Here is a 20,810-nt window from a genome sequence, read left to right on the forward strand (position 1 = left end):
GGAGAGGATGGGCCATGCCCTCACCGCCTGTCTTTGCGCATCTCTGGGCCAAGTCACCTGGTGCCTTTTAGGCCCCACAGCTGTTGCACCTCACGTCCCCAGCCATACGCCCCACCGCTTCTTGGCCGATACCTCTCCTGGCTGCCTCATGCAGTCATGTGCTCCTTCTCCCCATGGAGAACCCTCCCTCCAGGCTGCACTTCTGGCCATTCTCCGTCAGCCTGTCCCACTCCTGTCTGCGGGTGGTCAGTGCCCCCTTTTCCACCTGATCCCTCCCCCACTGCTCGGCTGGGCCCCCAGAGGAGGTAGTTAGATCAGAGGGTTAATGCCACAGCCAGCGCAGAAGGGTGGTTCGATCAGTCATCCCATGTGCTGGTGCGGGAGCTGGTGGGCTATCATTGTCTAGTGTGACCTGGGCAGGCATGCAGCCTGGGTGGGCAGCAGTTGGGCTGGAGCTGGCCATCTGGTTCCTCCCTGCCCCCTGGCTGCGTAGGGGAAGGAGTCGGTGGAAGGGCAGTGCATGGTTGCCTGAGTTCATTGCAGCTGACGCTCCCAGAAGGCTGTGCAATGCCCCTGGAGCCAGAGGGCAGGTGGTGGTTCAGTGCCTTGGCAGAGCTGTGATGGACTTCAGCTGCAGGCTCTCACGCCCTGGGCAGTGCGCCTGCTGTTGCCCCCATAAGCATCGGCACATGGCTGCCACTCGATCCCTGGATGCGATCCAGCCCCAATTGCGTGCCTGGTGAGTCGGTGGCTTAGTTTCTGTCTCCTGTGCAATTTGTCCAGGCCCAGGCAGGGCTCGCGTCGTGTGTTAGGCATGAGATTGAGCGCTGAGAAGCGTGGCTCAGTGCAGTGCTTGATGGACCTGCCCGGCTCGTCAATGCCTCCATTTGCAGCCCCCGTCGTTTCTCCCAGCCCTGCAGGACTCTGCAAACTCATGTCAACTGTGAATGTGCTCGGTTTCGGCAGCCGGTTTCTCTGCCCTCATGGCTCTTTCCCCGTCTGGCTCGGAGCGGTGCGGCCTGACGCTGTGCTGGCTACGGGGGCACCGGGCTCCTCCCCGCGTGCATCAGCTTTCCTGCGGTATGACAGGGCTCTCCCGCTCTCCCCACAGGATGCGGATCTTCTGGCCTAGCGGCTCGGTGCAGGCTTGCCGCGCGCTTCATCTTTCCCTTGCTGGAGCTCGGGCAGCCGTGCCTCGTCAGCCCACGCACATCGCCTACGCCGAGCAAGCTACACCGCTTGGCCACCAACCTTCCCGTGGCGTGGACGAGGGCCTCTGTCGTGACCTCGTGTTGTTAGGTAAGGCCTACTCGCCCCTTGCTGTGGCCTCCCGCCCCATCAGCCCCGCTGCTTGGCCCCCTACCAAACGCAGACCAACGTCTCCCAGCACCAGCTGCGGCACGGGCTCTCACCACTGTAGGTCACGGTTGTCCCCACCGGGCCCCTTTTCCTGCTGGCCCCGGTTGGAGGCTTACTGGCGCAACCCCCAGGGCCTTTCTGTGCATGCAGGGCAGGAGGCAACCCCCTCCCGCTCCGCCAGGCTGTACGCTCTCTCTCGCACCTTCTCGCTCCAGAGAGAGCCGTGCTGGAGCTGGCCCCCCACGTTGGCGGAAGCCCCCCACATTCCAACGAGTGGTGCTGGCTGCTCACTATGTGTCTGTTCCCCAGGCCCGCACCCGCCGATCACCGACCCTCCTCGAGGTACCGCGTGTTCAGTCAGGGAACAAAGCCTCCATGAGCTCGGTGTCACCCACGACCCCTGAAGTGGTTCTGTTCAGAGTACGGTTGCTGTGTTGTCTTAGCAGGTCTGGCAATCCCGTACCCGGACTCCCAGAGCTCCTCCCGGAGCGTCCCGTAGCAGGGCAGTCCAGGGGGCTCCCACCTGTTCCCCGAGCTCTTGGCAGGCATCAGTTGCATCCGGGGCCTCAGAGCATCCTTCCTGAGCTCCCCGCCGGCATCCAGGTGCTCCCAGCCCGTCTTCTTGGAGCCCCAGCCCGCTTTCCTCGAGCTTCTCCTGGCAGGGCGTCCCGGGGCTTCCAGCGCCCTGCACCCCCTCTTGCCTGACCCGCTGAGTGACTTGAGCCACCAGTAAAAACAGAAGGTTTATGGACACATACACAGGCTTCACAGCAGAGCTTCGCAGGCACGTCAGGACTCTCTCGCATCGAGTCGCTCCTGGGCTTTCAGGGCTGCTCTGTGATCCTTACCTAGGTGATACCTGATTTTCGTTCCCACACAGCCCCTCAACCCAACTGCAAAAACTATTCTTCCCTCCTGGCTAGTTCCCTGTCTCTTTGTCCCCCTTCCCCGGCCTCAGGTGTTACCGCTTTCCCACCCATTACCTAGCTAGGTTCACAGGCTCCTGGGGTATCGTCCATCCTCTACAGTCCTCCCGCGTGCTCGCCTCCATTCCCCACACAGACGCCCGCTACTCCCATCATCCACAGGGATCCATGCCCCAGCCCTGCTCCCCAAGCTCCCTGGGGCGTCGGAGGTCGCTGTCCCGGAGCTCCTGCAGATCGGCCGGCTTCCCGACGATCGGCTCCCTGGCAGGGCATCCGGGCTCCCAGGCCTGCCTCCGAAGCTCCCTGGCAGGGGCATCCGGGGGGCGTCCCACCCCTGCTCCCGAGCTCCCCGGCAGTAGGCATCCAGGGCGGCTCCAGGGCTCTGCCTTCCGCCGAGTCGGGCCACACTGGGGTATTGGGGTCAACACTGACTGCCAGGGGAGAGTACCCCCTCCTGAGATCCCCACCACTGGAGCACAGCGCCCCCTAGCACCACATTGGGGCATTGGGGTCAGCAGTGACTGCCAGGCCAGAGCGCCCCCTAGCGCCACACTGGGGTCAGCTCTGACTGCCAGAGGAGGGTCACCCACCCCACTCCCCACAGAGCCTAGCTAGATACTCTGGAGGTCTCCCAGCCAGGGCTGCCTTGGCCCGTCCCTACTAGGCTCCCAGCCTGGCCACGCCCGAGGGGCTGGCACCAGGCACCGATGGGCTCAGGACCCGAGAATCCTGGCCCCACTGCTGGGTGCTATTCCCTGGCCTGCAGGGCTGACAGCTGGCACCTACTGGTCACTGCCAGGTACGTGGAGGTCTGCACCTCGCCGGCAGCGTTGCGGGCAAAGCACTGGAACATGCCGGTGTCATCAGGCACCAGCCCGCTGATCTGCAAGCTCCCGTCGCCCAGCAGCTGGAACCGCGAGAGCTTCTCCACTTGCACAAGGGCTGCGTCCTTGTACCATGCCATGGCTGGTGGCGGGACGCCTGCAACGCAAAGCCCGCCCCCGAGAGGCAGCATTAGACATGAGCAGCCCTGGGTCTGGGCAGTGGCAGGGTGCCGGGCGTGGGGGGAGACACATTACCTTTGGCCTGGCAAGGGATGGTCACCACCTTCTCCATCTCAGCCGTGACGTGTCTGTCCGGCTCCTGGACAAACTGGGGCGGCTCTGCAACGAGACTCCCCAGAGATAGAGGCAGGAACAACCAGAGCAGCCCGCTGCCCTCTCCCCGGCCCTTGGACAAGCAGCCAGCCAGGGGCACCCCCAGGGCCTGGCTCAGATGGGCCCCAGCCATGGGAGGGGCCCTGGCTGAGCTGCAGGAGGGTGCTGGAGGCAGCGAAGGGGCTGCGGGGGGCCCCACCCCCTTGCTGTGCAGCCCTAGGGAGCGCGCCCAAGGCAGAGAGAGCCCGGTAGCCCTCAACTCACAGCCCGGGTGCTGGGGCTGATACGCTCCTCCCCACAGGCCCCTGGCACTGAGACCCCAGAAGGAGCAAAGGCAGGAGCCTGGCCAGGCTGCCCCAGCTCCTCCGGTGCATGCAGGCTGTACAGTGACCCAGCAAGACAGGACCTCCCCAGACTCAGTTGGGCCGCCAGGGAGCCGGGCCCTTACCCAGCACGGCGAGGAAGGCCCCCTCCGCCACGGCAGGCACGCTGCTGCTGCGCAGCACGGCCTCACACTCGTAGTACCCGCTGTCGCCCAGCGTGGGGTTGAGGATGGTGAGCCGGCGGTTGTAGTCGCTGAGCCCGCTGGACAGCGGCGCCCCGTCCTTCTTCCAGACGATGTGCAGCTTCATCAGCGGCCTAGGGGGTGAGGAGAGTGTGGGAGAGCCACCCTGGACACAGCCCCTGCCTTCCACCCGTCCTGGATCCCGCTCAGCTCCTGCAACCAGAGTCTGCCAGCCTGCAGGGGAACAGGGATCCAGGCGTCCTAGGGGGAGGGAGGCTTCAGGACAGCTCTGGGCCAGGGATCTGGTCCTTCTACGTTTGCAGGGCTCAGCAGAAGGGGACCCCAAGCCCGAGGGGAGTCTCTGGTCACGACCACAGCAAGAGACCTGCCCATGCCACTGAGCTGTCTCCCGCCCCACAGGGGGAGGTGGGTTTGGAGCTGGTCTCGACCTGCAGCTGAATCCCTCGAGCGCTCTCCTGGTACAGAGGCTCTGGGCCCAGCCAGGGATCTCCCTTGCTATGGGGCAGGCAGGCAGAGCAGACCTGACTCAGCAGAGTCCCCTATCACCCAGCACCAGGGCACCCACCCTGGGCAGGGCACACCCTCTGCATCTTGGCCCAGCTTCCCATGCCAACAGGGGTCCCCCAGGCAGCTGGCAGCACAGATGGGGGGCGGCACTATTGCTATGCCAGGAACCCCACCCCACACCTAGAGGAGCCTGCTCAGGATCTGCCCCAAGGGTAGACTCAGATGAGAGTCCAGCCCCCGGGACCTTGGGGGGCAGCTACCCACCTGGCGTTGGCCACGCACTCCATGGTCACTTCTGAGGTGCCGGTCACCACGCTGGTGTTCCTTGGTGGGATGATGATGGTGGGAGCGATGGGATCGGCCGGGCCGCCGACATCTAAGGGGAGCCGAGGCGGCAGAGCAGGCTGTTAGAAAGCGCCTTCCTCCTCGGCCGACGGGGCTCGCGGGGAGAGGCCAGGCACCAGCATGGAGGGCCAGCGAGCCGATGCGAGTCGAGGGGGAGGGGGCTGTGCTTTTGGTGGCTGGGAACAGGCAGCAGGCGAGTCAGAGCTCTGGCAAACCTGTCAGAGCCCCGCAGTCCTGCCTCGGAGATCTCCCCAGGCTCAGCAAGGCTCTGCTCTGCCCCACGCCAACTCCCAGCTCAGTGGGGGCTGGCACCCACCTGCTCTCCATCACGGCCTGACCCACCAGCTCCCAGACACGGGGGTCCTGTGCCCAGCCAGTCAGGGATGCCATGAGTGCGTAGCTGCGTGGGAAAGGGTTCAGGGGGTTCTGTAACCCACCCTCCCGCATGGTCCCTACAAGCCCCGGAGGGCATTGAGCATCCATCCCCCACCCCCCTGGGGTAATCTCGGCAGCCCTGTGCCGCCCGCGGCTTCGGCAGAGGAGGGAGTGGGGAATTGTAGAAGGCAAAATAATTGCGACGATAAAAACCCGTCATGTAGGTGCTGTAAAAAGGGATTGGTGTGAAAGCTGCTGATCTAGCTGAATCCATAAACAGGCCTTGGCGTTGTTTATTTACATGGCAGGACACATCAGTACAGCACGACGGATTCATGGTGCACCAGGCCGGGCAGGGCAGATAAAGCCCAACAAAGGAAGCCATAAAGCGGCCATGGAGCAATCAGCGGGAGGGAGAGAGCAAAGGGATGAGATTGCACAGGTGCTTTGTACCAAGTCAGGGCTTTTTCCGGGGGATGGGTCACTCGGCGGCTGCAGCAGGGGCCACACTGGTCAGGGAGGGCCATGGGCAGGTGAGGTCAAAGGGGAACCCAGTGCTTATTGCACTCGACACAACTGGCCTGGGAAAGCAGGGGCTGTGGGTCAGGATTGAGGGGCACTGGCAGAGCCTTTGGGATGCAGAGCCCAGGGCAGGAATTGCACAGTGGGGTGGAGCTGCACTGGTGCATGGGGAGTCCTTGCCCTATGCAGAGCCCCAATCCCTGCCAACAGCCCCTCATGGGTGGAACCAACAAAACCCATGAAAGCCACAGGGCAGGGACTTTCTGCAGCCCTTTCTGCAAGAGGGTGCTGCCCAGAGCCGCTGTTGTCCATCCCCATCTCCAGGGCCAGGGCAGGGGCTGTGCCATGCGGAGGCCCGGGGAGCCTGTGGCGGAGGGAGGGTGTACGGGGAGGGGGCTGGGCTGGTGAGATAATTAGTGCCTGCCGGCTCCTGCAGCACGGCCCAAAGAGCCGAAATAAATTTCAAGGAGGCTGAGCTGTTAAGTCAGCAGAAGTTGGAGCCTCCGAAGAGATTTACTGCAAATTAAATTTGGGCCTGAGCTAACAGGAGCGGGGGCCAGAAAGCCAGATGCACAGAGACAGCCCTGTAAAATGGCCTGGAGACATTGGGGTTGTGGTGGTGGTGGGGACCCTCCTGGGTGGGGAGCGATGGGATGGGAGGGGGCTCTGATGAAGCCAGGAGAGCTATTAGCAGGGAGCAATTCCCTCAAAGAATGTGGGGAGTGAGCTGCAGCCCCACCCCCCCATCCGTGAAAAGCCCTGGTAAACCTTCTGGGGCTGGCTGCTCCCCCCAGCCCCTGCACCGACGGCACTACAGAGCCAGCGTCACCATTTAGGCTTCCCTGATCCCTGGGCAGCCCTGGTTAATGCCAGGCTGAGCATGGGGGCCCATCACCCTCCCCTTGTTCTACACAGACAGGAGAGAGTGCATACACACCCGCCTGCCTGCACACACGCCCACCTGTGCAGTCTGCCAGTGCACACATGCCAGCCAGTCCGGTGCACACACGCCCGTCGGTGCACACACGCCCGCCTGTGCACACCCACCCATGCACACAGACCCGCTCACCGGTGCACACTCGCCCACCAGAGCACACCCACCAGTGCACACAGCCAGCCTGTGCACACCCGCCCATGCACACAGACCCGCTCGCCGATGCACACCCGCCCACCAGTGCACACAGCCAGCCTGTGCACACCCACCCATGCACACAGACCTGCTCGCCGGTGCACACCCGCCCACCAGAGCACACCCACTAGTGCACATAGCCAGCCTGTGCGCACCCGCCCATGCACACAGACCCGCTCGCCGGTGCACACTCGCCCACCAGAGCACACCCACCAGTGCACACAGCCAGCCTGTGCGCACCCGCCCATGCACACAGATCCGCTCGCCGGTGCCCACTTGCCCACCAGAGCACACCCACCAGTGCACATAGCCAGCCTGTGCACACAGCCAGCCTGTGCGTGCCTGCCCATGCACACAGACCTGCTCGCCGGTGCACACTCGCCCACCAGAGCACACCCACCACTGCACACAGCCAGCCTGTGCACATCCACCCATGCACACAGACCCGCTCACCGGTGCACACCCGCCCACCAGAGCACATCCACCAGTGCACACAGCCAGCCTGTGCACACCCACCCATGCACACAGACCCGCTCACCGGTGCACACCCGCACACCAGAGTACATCCATCCACTTGCACACACGCCCGCCCATGCACACACACCTGCCTGCCTGAGCACACACTCTTGCCCGTGCACACATGCCCACCCATGCACACACACCCGCCTGCCGGTGCACACTTGTCCACCCGAACAAACATGCCCATCCATGCACACACGCCTGCCAGTGCACGCCTGCCTGCCTGCACACACGCCAGCCGGTACACACCTGCCTGCCCAAACACACCCGCCCACCTGCACACAAAAGCTACCCCAAGCCTCTGACTGGCCTCACAGTCATCCCCTGCTTCTCCTCTCTCTCAGGTTGCAACCCCCCGCCCCCCGAGCACACTGCACCAAGTCTGGACATTGTAGATCCAACCCAATGCCAACCCCCCACCCCCTGGATCTGGCCCGGGGACCCATGCGCCAGGCAGCGCAGAGCCAGCAGGGCACATATTCTTTCCCTGCAATTCCTGGATTCCTCCTCTGAGGAACAGGCTCCTGGAGCGGCCTCCAGAAGCTCCAACCAGCTCCCTTTACACGGCCCCCCACCTCCCCGCTCCCACCCCCCTGGATCCAGGACTTACTCTCCACGGTGAGAGTGATGGGCTGGCTTGTCTTGTTATCTCCGTTCTTGTCATTCACGGCCTGCACGTAGTACCGGCCGGCGTCGGGTGCCACTGTCGACAGGATGACCAGGGTGTTCTCCAGTGTGATGGCTCTGGCAAGGGCAGCGCAGAGGAGACAGCGTGAGAGGAGCAAACTCGCCATGGGGAGCAAGGGTGCAGGGGCTCAGCCCTCAAGTTCAGGGATCTTTGGTCCAGGGCCAGTTCAGTGTTGTCTCTGGACAGGGGTCCCTGCGGACATTCGGATCCGGAGCTGGTGGGGAAGGCAGCTCAGAGCCTAGCTCAGGTTCGGTTCACACTCTCCCATCGCGGGTTTCACTAAGAGTGTAAAACACCATGGCAGGCGCCGAGCGCAGCGCAGGAAGCCACAAATTAACGAGCCTGCAAAACCCTTAATCTTGGACAACGAGCAGAATTTACACAATTGATCACGTCTGTCTTTATGTTGCCCAGTGCCTAAGCATTGAGGGAGGGGGCCGACAGATTGGACAGTTGCCGATTAATAGGTTTTTCTTTTCTTTTTTTACCCAATGATCTAATCTGCTGGAAACATAAAATGGTTTGAGGAATATATTTTGCCATTAAATATGAAATAAAAGAGTTTTATCTCCTCAATCCTGCTTTGCAAATAGAAAAGAGACCAGTTCAATTCCCACATAATGTGAGTTACAAATTCAGTTCCAGCTCGCTGGGGCTGACGGCGCCCAATGCTGCTGCCACCTCTCTCTCTCTCTCTCTCTCTCTGTGTATCTCTGGTCCAGAGACATGGGGACAAGTGTGTGTCCACCGTGTAAGTATTTCTATATCCACACGTGGGAGTGTGAAATGCACACTGGGAGCATGTGGCTCCTCTAGCAGCTGGTCTGCGTAAGAAGTTACATGCCTACTACAGCTGCCAGTGAGGGGAGTTGCTTCTTTAGCTAAAGCAGCAGATGTTCAGGCTTTTTGGGCTTCAGAGTTCAAACCCAAGGGATGCCCGGAGTAGAGGGGCCATTACCCATGCCTACCCATGTGTGTGTGTGTATGGAATGTGTCTATCTATGTGCCCCATATGTGTGTGTCTTATAGGCTATGCAATCCAGAACAATTACATGTGTGCATGGCTGTATCATGCAATATTGGTATGTATGTTTACACACACCATGGCCGAGGCTGTGCACTGCCTCGCTGCTACCTATGTGTGTGCGCGCTAGGTAGGTAAGCACACAAGCAGAGAGGAGGCTGGTATGAGAGTGATCTTTCCTAAAGACTAGCCCAGGGGACAACACATGTCTCACTATGAATGTATCTGTCTGTGTGGGGAGAGGGAGTCATTTTTTTCCAGCAGACTATTCCAGCCTGTGTGAGTGCCAGCGCTTTCCCTCTCTCATTTTCTCTGGCTCTCGCATTTTTTTTTTAATTCATTTTCTCAATGATAAACAAAACCATTAGTTTGTCAAGTCTATCTCCGGATCCTAATGTGATGGGCCCGCGACATCTGTTAAGCATCCTTAATGCTAGTTTAACAAGGACAAATCCAGTCGAGTTCTTTTAGCTTTCTCCCATTAGGTGAGCGTGGCAGGGTTTGGACGGATTCTCTCCAATAAACAGGTCCGCTAATGTCTCTGCCTCCCTGCAGTCGGGTTGGCAGGAGGGGGGATCGGGACGTCTGACACGCGTCTGAAAGGCTGTGAGAGAAGTCCGAGATGCCCTACTGTGGCATCAAAATACAGATGGTCCAGGAAACAGTGCTTTGTCTGCCTGATCTCAAAGCAGCCTGACTCACAATTTAGCACAATCCAGGGATGCAAGTACACCCCCATATGGCCCCACCCCCCTGCTGTGGCCCCACCTCTCCTCGAGGTGGCAGCACGTTTCAGAATTAAGATGAATGAAGCATTTGGAGCTATTGTTTCAGGCTCTCTGCAGACTCAGGCAACCAATAGTTATGCTTAATTCACATTTTCAAGCTTTTCTTTGCACGCATGAGAGCTAGAAAATATAGATGTTCTTCACCGTGTGACTCCAGGAGCTGTGGCCCAGCCTACGATGCCCAGACTTTAAACCAGCCCTCGGACCCAAGCAACCGTGTTATGCATGACAAACTCACTGTACCATGGCGACAACGTGTCACATGCTGGGAGGCAGCAGCATGTCATGGCATAGCAGCAGCAGTGTGTCTCAAGGCTGAGAAGCCACATGACAATGGGGTTGCAGCCCTAAATAATCTGAGGTTCACGTTAACAGCTGTGCCAGCTGAGCTGGTGAGAAGTGTGATCCCACAAAAGTGGCAGCCCTAGACTGACCAGCCTGGGCTAATTCTTTCACCTTGTGGCTGCCAGAGAGAGCTTGGGCCAACTCGTTCTTTGCACTCAGGGTCGGCCAGGATGGAGCCATCAGAGCTGGGAATCCCACCCGGCTGCAGAAGACTGCTGGGCTCTGATGTATGCTGGGATGGGCTATCCCGAAGGCAGGGGACCTCAGAGAGCAAGCACCCAGGACTGAGGGGTTGCAAAGCGCTGGGAACCCAATCGCTACAGAGATCTTTGAGGTCAAAAGGAAAGTGGCTTTCCTTCACAGGACTATCCCCTTCCCTCTGCTGGGAAGAACCAGCACTCCACAGGTCCGTCAGCAGGGGGTGCTCTTTGCTCTGAAATACTTGCAGAGCAATGCCCCGATGCACCATTAGGAGGTGCTGTGCCACTGCAGTTGGGTTATTAGTGTCCTGGCCTGGTTCTGTTCTGCTCCCGGCTTCCCCGGGAGTGTTCAGCCCCTTTGCCATATTCCCATGCTCCTGCTGGCACGCCGCGTGGCTGTTTGCTGTCCTGTGGGGGTGCCGTGAGGGCTTTAAGACCAGACTCTAAAGTCGCCTGGAATCCTGGGGATGAAAGGGGCTCTAGGAATGTAATCACAATAATAATAAATAGTTTGCACTGATATCTCTTTGCAGTGACTGTATGGAACAGCCCAGCGCCTGAGGCGACTGGCTGCTGCCTCGCAGGTGACTCCATTTAAAGGAAATTAACGCTTCACGTATTTGCCAATTTCAAACGGAAAGTGTCAGTTAGTCTGTGTCCTGCATGCAAACAACGCAAGACACAGCGCCAGCTGCTCTCAGGCCAGGACGACGCTGCAGCCGTGCTGCTGTAGTGTAGACATACCCTCGGCCCCAGTGCTGCTCCACTGGTGGGTCACGGGGTATGTGTGGGTGCAGCTCTGGTGTGGCACCCCTCCACCCCCCAGGTAAAACGATAACACTGCACACCCTGCAGAGAGTGGCATGGCGCAGGTGCTGTCTGGAAGTGGAGAAGGAGCCAGGAGCACCTTAAGATGCCAAGAGGACAGAAGACTGGTAAGGGGTGGGAGAGCTGAGGGGAAGTTAAATGGGGAGAACCCTCTGTATTTGGGATGCGAGCTGTCACCATAAGCAGCTCCATCACTGCCAGCCTGCACTAAATAAAGGAAGAGCTGCGTCTCCTTGGTACCCATTGTTGCCATGGGTACATTTCCTCCCTCTCCCTGCTCTCCTAGACAAGAGTCTGTAGTTAGTTAGTCGAGCTCCTGCAGCCGCCTGATAATTTAATTAGGAGACAAAAGTGAATCAATCCCAAATAAATAAACGAATAAACAAACCCACCCCCGGCTGCTCCCCTCCCTGCTCCGTGCTCATCCTGGTGTGGGCACAACACGGCCAGTGGGTTGATAAGTGGCTGCTAATCACCAGGCAGGGGCAGGAAGCCGAATTTCCTGGTCAGATAGGGGGCTCCGAGGGCTGGTGGCTACATGCCACTCTGGCCTGCCTTTGCCAGCCTGATAGCATTCATCAGATCTGTATCTCCACCCCGCAGGCACCAGCCGATTTGCTCCCAAGGACCCCTTTGAACTTCGTCATGAATATTAATCCGCTGTAATTGCCAGGAGCAGGGTGACGGAGCAGGCGTTTAATAGAATCAGCACAGAGAGCCCGGGGAGGAGGCGGCAGGCTGGCTCCCCAGAGGGCTGTTCGCCAGGGGAGGACACACCGGAGTGCACACTCCCTCAGGGGAAGGTGTAGTACAGGGCCTCTGGAAGCGATGGAGGACGTGCTCAGGGGTTTCTCTGTCTCCTGATGTGCAGCAGGCGCTTGGCAGGCAGAGGGGTGATGCTAGGGGGTAGGTGGGGAAAAGGAGAGAGAAGCTGGTGCGTGGACACATGCAGAAGGAAGGCTTGAGGTTTCCCTCCATAGCGCCGTCCCAGTGTGCTTGGTACGCTACTCCTGCCCCCAGCATGCCCTGCGGGGCCGTGCTGCTGCAGGGGTGCGTCGTAGGATGCAGAGTGAGCGCTGCCCTAGTGCCCGGGTGGGCCACGCCTAGTACTGCTGTGCGGACGACCTGGAGGGAAGTCGCCTTGTGCGTCAGGGTGGGCTTGCCTTGCTCTGCAGGGGGTTATTTAGTTAGACGACCCCCTGCCTGCATAAGCTACGACAACCTCCCAAAGGCAGCAGGCCCCAAACCTTCACCCCATCCCGTTTCAGCTGGTGCCACTGGGCAACTGGGGCACCTGTCTTTGGCCTCCCTAGAGTCAGCGGCTCCTCTCTGCCCCCAGGCGCCCCTCCAGGGCTGGGGCTGGGCCCAGGCCTGACTCACATGCGGCTGCTGGGGGGGATTTTCCGACCGTCCCGGAACCAGGTGACCTGGGGCTGGGGGAAGCTGGCAATGCGGGGGGCGTGGATGACGGCCGCTTCGCCGTGGGACACGCTCTGGTGCGTCTCGCTCTCCTCGAAGCTGCCCATGTCTGGAAAGCAAACAGAGACAAAGGCGTCAGGGCCGGAGGGGAGCCAGCAAGGTGTAATCGGAGCCCAACGCTGGAGCGTGAGCCAAGGAGGGAACTTTCTGTGTCCGTCTCCTTGCCACAGCATGGGCCTGCCGCTCGCCCCCATCCCGAGCAGGGCCAACATGGCTGTCCTGGCCGCCCATGTTGCCTGGGGCAGCACAAGCCTCGCTGCTCAGCTGCCACACCTTGTCTCCTACTCATGGCAGGGCTAGACTCTCCTTTGCTGCAACTTCGACACAAAACTTCAGCCACGGTTCAGCTGCTGCTGTGGAGAGACCACAGCCCGACACGCTGACCGGTACCGCCTCACGGTCCCTTTGTGCCCCCCCGGCCGCCTGTCTGCATCCATCCCTCGTCTCACGTCTTTGACTTTGACTGGAAAGGCTTTGGGGCAGAGACCATCCCTTTGTCCTGGGTTTGAACAGCACCCGGCACACCGGGGGCCAGGCGCCACAATGGAATAGCATATTGGGTTGACCCACAGATGGTGGTGGAACCTCCATCCTTAGAGGTTTTTAAGGCCCAGCTTGAGAAAGCCCTGGCTGGGATGATTTAGTTGGGGTTGGTCCTGCTTTGAGCAGGGGGTGGGACTAGGTGACCTGCTGAGGTCCCTTCCGGCCCTGAGATTCTATGATTCTATGAAAAACCAGCTGTGTGGAGGGTTCGAGCCGACTCATGACTGTGACATTCAGGACAAGGTCAGAGTCTCACTCTGCCTTCTTACTGCTCAGCTGTTTGCACTCTGGAAATTCATCACAGTTTTGAAAAATAGGAGTAAACTAGGGTGTGTGAGGAAGAGGGAAGGGAGGGGAGATATTTTATTGACTTCCCTTAATTGCTGTAATTAAAAACATGTAAAGAATCTTTTTTTAATGACTTTGCCATTATCATTAGTTGTTAGCGCAGCTGCCTTATTAATTTCTCATTAGCTTCTTGATTTGTCATCACTCTTTGTGAGCGGGACTCGTGGGGATCTGGCTGGAACCAGCTTTGGGGGTGACTCTGGAGTGAGGTGGGGCTCACATCCAAACAATCAGAGGAGAAAGCCAGTCCCTCAGCACTCGAGTGAAATTACCGCCAGGCAGGGGGCCAGCACGATACCCAGGGCACTGCTTGAACCTGGCTTTAACCCACAGGATTAAGTACCGCGTGCTCAAGCCCTGCAGAGGTACCGCATCCCACACCAGGAACAGTCTCAGTACAGATACAGAGCCAGCAAAATGGGCCGTTTTCAAACTGAGCTGCAAAGGCCCCCCTTACCGCTCAGCTGGATTGTTCCGTTCTGTCACTGCTTGGCTCTGCTCAGAGACTTTAATGCCGGATGAGACACAAGCGGGGGCTTGCTCAGACACATTCCTCAGCTCATTACTACGGCCCGGAAATCCCTTGCACTGCAGAGGATGGGCCGAGTTTCTGAGGAACCCAGGACAGCTCACCTGGGTATGCTGGTACTTTGTGATTCATAGATTTGTAAGGCTCAAATGGCACTTGGGGACCATCTAATGTGACCTCCTCTGTCACAGAACATCCCCACTCCCACGATTTCAGCATGCAACCCTTACCTTCTGGCCGAGTGAGAGCGAGGTTTTGAGAAAGAGTCTTGATTTAAAGACTCCCATGTCCCCCATTTCCCTAGCTATACTGTCACAATGGTGATTGCCCTCCCTGCAAACAACGTGCGCCTTATTTCCAACCTGTTCTTGCATGAGCTCCCAGCCAGAGCCCGCCGGGCTTTTCCACCACATTTTTCAAAGAAGCCAACGAGCAGTTCTGTTACCCAAACTAAAGGGTAGATGAGCGTTTGCATATTCAGATCCAGCAGCTGAGAGTCCCATGGGGGAAGCTCGGCTGGGTGAAAGCGCTCGCCGGGTGACGACTGAGGGAACCTGGTCCTGCCGTTTTAATATTTCACCTTGAAAACTGTTGTCTGCAACAGGCTTGTTATACCTCAGCCTGGTCTGCGCTGCCTTGACAATTGGCTTAGCCGCATGCTGGGCTGGGGCTAGTGTAAGGGGCTAGTCTGTCTCATGATTTGTCGCACACAGAGCCCAGCTGCGCTAGGCGCTGTACTTAGCCATTGTCGGAGATAGTCCCTCGAAATCTAAACAGATGACGGGGATCATTCTCCCCCCAGGGCAGACAGAGAACGGGGCCTGGAGAGAGGAAGTGACTCGCCCAAGGGCACACAGGGAGGCTGTGGCAGGGCGAGGCCCTGAAACCGGATCTCTGGAGTCGTAGCTCAGAGGCCATCCTTTCTTCCCTAGCAGAGCTTTGCTCCTAGGGAGACGCTGTGCCAGTTAGGAGCTGAAATTCACTCCCCTTGCCAGCTCTGCCTGTTGGGACCAGGGGAGACTGCCACGCAGATGGGGCTCTGTGCAGGGGCAGGTGACCCGATGGTTAAATCACCTGAAACTGGCTTGCCGTGCTGCCTCCATCTTGCTAGCCCAGAGGGCTGCTCCGCTAGTGAATCATGAGGTCTCTGCCCAAAGCAGGGGCCAGCGTGTTGCTGTTACACGGCCTGCTGGTGATGGCACCAGACGGTGCTAGTGCCCCTATTTGGAGAGGCGGCCGGGAGTGCGCAGGCCTGCTCAGGTGGCTGCAGTGGCTCTGATCCCAGTGCTGCAGGGTTCCCACCTGAAGGACATAGGATGAGCCCATCCCCAGAGGCCTCAGGCCTGCGCGGGAACGGTGCCAGGACACAGAAGGGAGGGAGGAGGAGAAGTTGGTGTGGGGGAGTGGACACGCACTCAAGGACAAGAACCCTCCTCGACATGGTCAGCGGGGGGCCTTTGCTCCAGCGTTCCCCTCCCGCCCGCTGGCTGTGTAGCTGTCGGATGAGAGGCAGCTCAGTTAATTAGAATGAGCCGCCCGGCTTTTCCCTTTGTTACTGCTGAGAACTGGTCCTGGCCTGAGGCTTTCATCCTAGCGCTGAGCGAGAGGGATCCAAAGAGCTCTGGCGCCGCGGGATAGCCAACCAGGCTCCTGTCATCCCTGCATTACCAGCCCCCTGCCGCCGTGGTGCTCTGCCCCATGGTTGGGGCACCCCCCCCACCTGTGTCGATGGCACTGTACCCAGCGAGGATCCCCTATCTGCCCGTTCCCTGTCAGCCTCGGCCGCCCCTCTCTTTTCAAATGCTTCCCAGCCAATTCTGCCTCTGCCCCTCTCCCATGCTGAGGGGTGGGGAGCCAGCCCTGGGCACACGGCCCGCTCTGGGTCCCTGCCTTCCACATGCCCCGCGTGAACCCCCAAAACAACCACGCCTCCACCCGAGAGGGGCTGTCCCAGCCTCCTGCACTGGGTGCCAGCCTCAGGGCCTGATCCTGCCTGCCTCATCTCTACACCATTGGCCCTTCAGGGCAGGGCCCAACTCTCACCAGGTGTCTGTGCAGTGCCTGATGAACAGGGTCCCTGTCTGGGTCGGGACCTGCCCCTGCTCGCATTGCTTCCCAGCCCCACGCTCCTCAGCCCCGTTGCTCCAGTTCTTCCCCCTCTCTCTGATGGACGAGACTCGCCAGCTACACATGGCTCGGCAGGAGCCAACTGGCAAGCCCGTGCCTCACGCCAGCCTGAAATCCATCATCTTCCTTCCAGCCTTTCCCGCTCTTTAGAGTGCCTGCAGCTGCCTCGTTGCTGATTTATGCGGGTGGCTCACTCTGCACCAGCGTTTGCATTTGCTTTCCATAATGATTATAAACGCTGTTTACTTTGGGTGCCTGTTGAAGGCTACTCAGAGGAATGGATTTCTCTCGCTCCTGGGGGAATTTTACTCCTGAGTGAAGCCTGGACGATGCCGGCTTGAGATAGGAGTGGGGCAAGCTGCCCCTGTCAGCTCTGCCCCAGCACCTCAGTCCTGACCCACAGCCCCCTCTGCTATTCCAGTCTGGCCATGCACCCCCAGCTCTGTCAATGCTTCCTTTGTGCTGAACCACAGCCCCCAGCTATCCCAGCCCTGGGCTCCCACCCCTCAGCTCTGCTGGTGCCCCTCAATCCTGACCTGCAGCCCCCAGCTATCTACCATCTACCATCATGCTGCCTGGTCCACTCGCTTCATTAGGCCCCTCTGAAGTTCTTGATGCCCTCTCCCATGTCCTGACGAACGATACAAATTTGGGTCATCTGCACATTTTGGCACCTCACTGTTCCCCGCCTTTTCCAGCCAGTCCCAGGATGCCCCTCTTCGTGAACCTTTAGTGTGTCGAAAACAGAGCTCCAGTTCCTACCCCTTTGCAGCTGGTCTCTTAGCCAGAGTCTGAGCCAGCTGAATCTACCACACTGAGCATCTCTTATCAACAAGAGTGGAAATGACTGGGGAGAGTTACACCCGGTGAGGGTTTTAGCCTGAGGACACCACTGCTCACAAAGGGCTCTGCCTATGCAGAGGCAGCATCACCAGATACGAGGCTGGAAGCTCCTTGGGGCAGGGACTGTTCCGCTGTTCTGTGTTCATATTTCACCTAGCACAGAGGGGCCCGGCCTCGGTCATAACCATAATTAAGAGCAATGACATCTGCCTGCTGTGGGCTGTGAAGGTCATTTGGGCTCTGGTGGGCTCTTCGGGGCACTCCAGCTCCTGGGACAAAGACTCACCCACCAACGGAGACATGGAGGAGGGTGCGACTTACATGCCACCTGGACTTCCGTCTGCCTTTGCAAAAGGGCCCCCATCCGATTGCGGACGATGCAGCGGTAGACGCCGGCATGGGTGCGGTCCAGTGATGTGATCATGTACCTAGAGGGAGAAAGGGAGAGGTGACTAAACAGATACAGGTTTCAGAGTAGCGGCCGTGTTAATCTGTATCAGCAAAAAGAACGAGGAATCCTTGTGCCACCTTGGAGACTAACACATTTATTTGGGCATAAGTTTTCGTGGGCTAAAACCCACTTCATCGGAAGCCCAAATAAATTTGTTAGTCTCTAAATAGATACAGACACCCAGCTGGGAGGCCAACCACAATCTGCCACATCAGCCAAGAGACTAACCAAGCTCCTACTATCTTTACGTCTTTCTGTGCAGCACCAGCACGACCAGCGTCCACAGTGATCCAGGCACTTATTTATTGATGTGCCTCGCTGCAGTCACTCGCCAGGTGCCAGTTACTTCTCCAAAGCCCCGACCATGGACTTCCCAACCCACGAGACAGCTGGACGGGTGGGATGGGGATGGAAAGAGAGAACGCCCCCTGCTGGCAGCAAATGGTATTACAGGAACACAGACTGCAGGGTATATTTGCATTTTTTACCCATGATGCTTTGTGGAGCATAGATCAGTCAGTGGCTATTAGCCAAGATGCTCAGGGACGCAAGCCAGTGCTGCAGAGGTGATCCTAAACCTCTGGCTGCCAGACACTGGGACTGGGCAATAAGGGAATGGATCAGTCAATAAATTGCCCTGTTCTGTTCATTCCTTCAGAAGCACCTGGCACTGGGCATTGTCAGAAGACAGGATATTGGGCTAGGTCAGTGGTTCCCAAACTTTAACAACCTGCGAACCCCTTGAACAGAAATATCAAATCTCAAAACCCGCCTCCTAAAAATGAATATTTCCAGGGATCTTCTCCCTTACCTGAGCATAAATCATAGAAGCAGTGATCTTGGAAATAATTTGGGTTTTTTTATGACACGCTTATTACGCACTATTTATGATTACGTTATTATTTATCATTACATTGTTAATTTGATTACATTATGAAAATGGCAACGCTCTTCCAAGATTTCACTTCTGTAGCTCATATCACTTCGATGAAACCTCTTACATGTTTCATCAAGGAGCACCAGACGTGAAACAGCAGGAAGGTGTTTAATAAAGCGTTCCTCCCACAAGCATTCGGGTCTTGAGCAGTCCACGCAAACAACGCATGACTACAACAAAGCTTAAACTTGTTCTGCCAGGAAGTCATGCTCACGGGGCTCGGGCTGCCGGCCCCCGCGCCCAGGGTCCCTAGGGATGGCTTTGTCCGCCATTACAGAATTTTTTTCTGAGAACCCCCGATACACTTCATGACCCCCCAAGGGTTCATGAATTCCAATTTGTCTGACCCAACATAGGCACCATCTTCATGAGTTGTTGGGGGGTTCCTGACCCCTGCTCTGCCCCTGATGGCACCCTCCCCCCCAGTGCCTCCTGAACAGCTGATCTGTGGCAGGTGGAAAGCATTGGGAGGGAGGAGGAGCAGCTGATTAAGGGGCTGCCGGAGGGTGTTGAGCACTCACTATTTTTTCTTTTGTGGGTGCTCCAGCCCTGGAGCACCACAGGAGTCGGTGCCTATGTAACCCAATATGGCCGTTCTTATGGGCTTTGCATCCACGTGACTTCCCCTGTTCTAACACAGCTCAGGTAGCGACGTGCCTTTAAAAAGCAACCACGCCAAGTGTGGGATGGGAGAAATCTCTTGCTGCAGTGAAATCGGCACCCTGGTGCAGGATTTGCAGTACAGGATACAACACAGACAAGTGTCCAGTTCATATTTCTGCTAGGAAACAGGAGCAGTGTTCACCAGCTGCCCCACCACTCATGTCCGCCTGTGTCGGGGATAGGAGGCGGCCGGCTGTCAAAGGTAGAGACGTCCGGAGGGGCTGTCCCAGAACTCCTGACCTTTGCTTGCAGCCTCTGAGCTTCACAGAGGCCAAATGAATTCCTGACAAAGCGCTGCTCTGAGTCACTGGCACCCGGCTGCACAGCTCTGACCCCCAGCAAGGACACAGAGACTTTTAAGTCTATTCTGGGCCTTGGGGAACAAGCATCCTTGGCCCCGCTGACCCCACGAGGGAAGGGGAGTGGGCTCAGGGCTCCTTCCCCCACATTCTGGACTACAGCCTTTAACATAGGTGCTTTTCCCCTTCGCTGCTGAGCCGTTAATGGCCCCGCCATCCCCACACCTGCCACTCAGCACGGTGGGAGAGTCTGGTGCTTGTGTGGGCTCCTTGCCTGGGGGATCCCCACCAAGGTCTGGGGCCGATGCTGGGAGCTGGTGCCGCAGGTCAGTGCATCGCACTTGACCTCCAGGCATTGGCTTAAAGCAAAGCAAAGTCATGGGGGCTGTCGGTGAAACCGGCCCCGTTCTACCCCCTTTCTGAGGGGCCCCAGGTAGGGAAGTGGCTGTAGCGGGCTGAGCTGTACCTTTAGCAAGCCGCTCTTCAGAGTTTTTCTTCACCTACTTTAGTACACTTTTACGCTCGACTGGCCAGAGTTCATGCTCCTGTCTCTTTCCCTCACTGGGATTTGACCTCCTTTTTTTAAAGGAGGATTTTTCGCCTCTAGCCACCTCGACTCTGCTGCTGAGCCCTGGAGGCATTTTTGGCCCCCTGACTGTTTCTTTTTTATTTCGCGTCCATATTTCGTTTGGGCCTCTATCATGATGTTTTGAAATAGTCTCCATGCAGCTTGCAGGCGTTTCACTCTGGCGACTGCTCCTGTTGAGTGCTGTCTAATTAGCTTTGTTTCCATGTCGTTCCCCATTTGGATGTGAAATGCTACAGTGGTGGGGCTCTTTGGCATTTCCCCCCTGACCAGGCTGTTAAATTTAGCACAACCTGGTCACTATTATCAAGCAGTTCAGCTGCATTCACCTCTTGGGCCAGACCCCGTGTGACACCTAGCACTAAATGAAGAACTGCCACCTGCCTTGTGGGTTCCAGGACTTGCTACTCCAAGGAACTGAGTTTTTATCTCTGCATCCCGTCCTTGTACTTTATTTGACTCGATGCGTCTTTCACATACAGTGCCAATCCCCCAGCAGAGTGATCTACTCTGCCATTCCTGTCTATTTTGTACCCTGGTATTACTGCGTCCCATGGATTATCCTCGTCCCACCCAGTTTCCACAAGGCCTCATTTCATGCCAGGCACCCTACCTCACCCATCTTGGTACTTCCCCTCTAGCATTTGGACATGGCTCTGCAGCCAAAGATTCCTGTACAAATGTAGCTCCGGCCCCTCGGCTAAGGCAACCAGGAGAAAACCCCGCAGCGGCCCGAGGCTCAATCCAAACACAGCAGGAACCCCAGA

The 20,810-nt window shown here is 58.0% G+C and overlaps 1 protein-coding gene across 1 annotated transcript; it reads right to left on the reverse strand.

Moving 5' to 3' along the window:
* Window positions 1-3,033: 3,033 nt before the first annotated feature.
* LOC142047711 (protein sidekick-2-like) lies at window positions 3,034-17,553 on the reverse strand. Its single transcript, XM_075072085.1, has 7 exons — window positions 17,429-17,553; window positions 12,619-12,766; window positions 7,976-8,109; window positions 4,740-4,851; window positions 3,891-4,081; window positions 3,365-3,448; window positions 3,034-3,266 (listed from the first exon to the last, which is right to left on the reverse strand). Exons 1-7 carry the CDS (start codon window positions 17,529-17,531, stop codon window positions 3,034-3,036), a joined length of 1,005 nt encoding a protein of 334 aa, XP_074928186.1. The 5' UTR covers window positions 17,532-17,553.
* Window positions 17,554-20,810: the final 3,257 nt, after the last annotated feature.

This window comes from Chelonoidis abingdonii, chromosome 13 (assembly GCF_003597395.2).
Source record: "Chelonoidis abingdonii isolate Lonesome George chromosome 13, CheloAbing_2.0, whole genome shotgun sequence".
Classification (NCBI taxonomy): domain Eukaryota; kingdom Metazoa; phylum Chordata; order Testudines; family Testudinidae; genus Chelonoidis; species Chelonoidis abingdonii.

Coding starts and splice junctions, on each gene's coding strand:
- LOC142047711 (XM_075072085.1), bottom strand. CDS start 17,531: ATGATCACATCACTGGACCGCACCCATGCCGGCGTCTACCGCTGCATC. Junction 4,852..7,975: donor CATCACTCTCACCGTGGAGA/GTAAGTCCTGGA, acceptor GGCTCCCCTTAG/ATGTCGGCGGCCCGGCCGAT. Junction 3,267..3,364: donor CATCCCTTGCCAGGCCAAAG/GTAATGTGTCTC, acceptor TTTGCGTTGCAG/GCGTCCCGCCACCAGCCATG.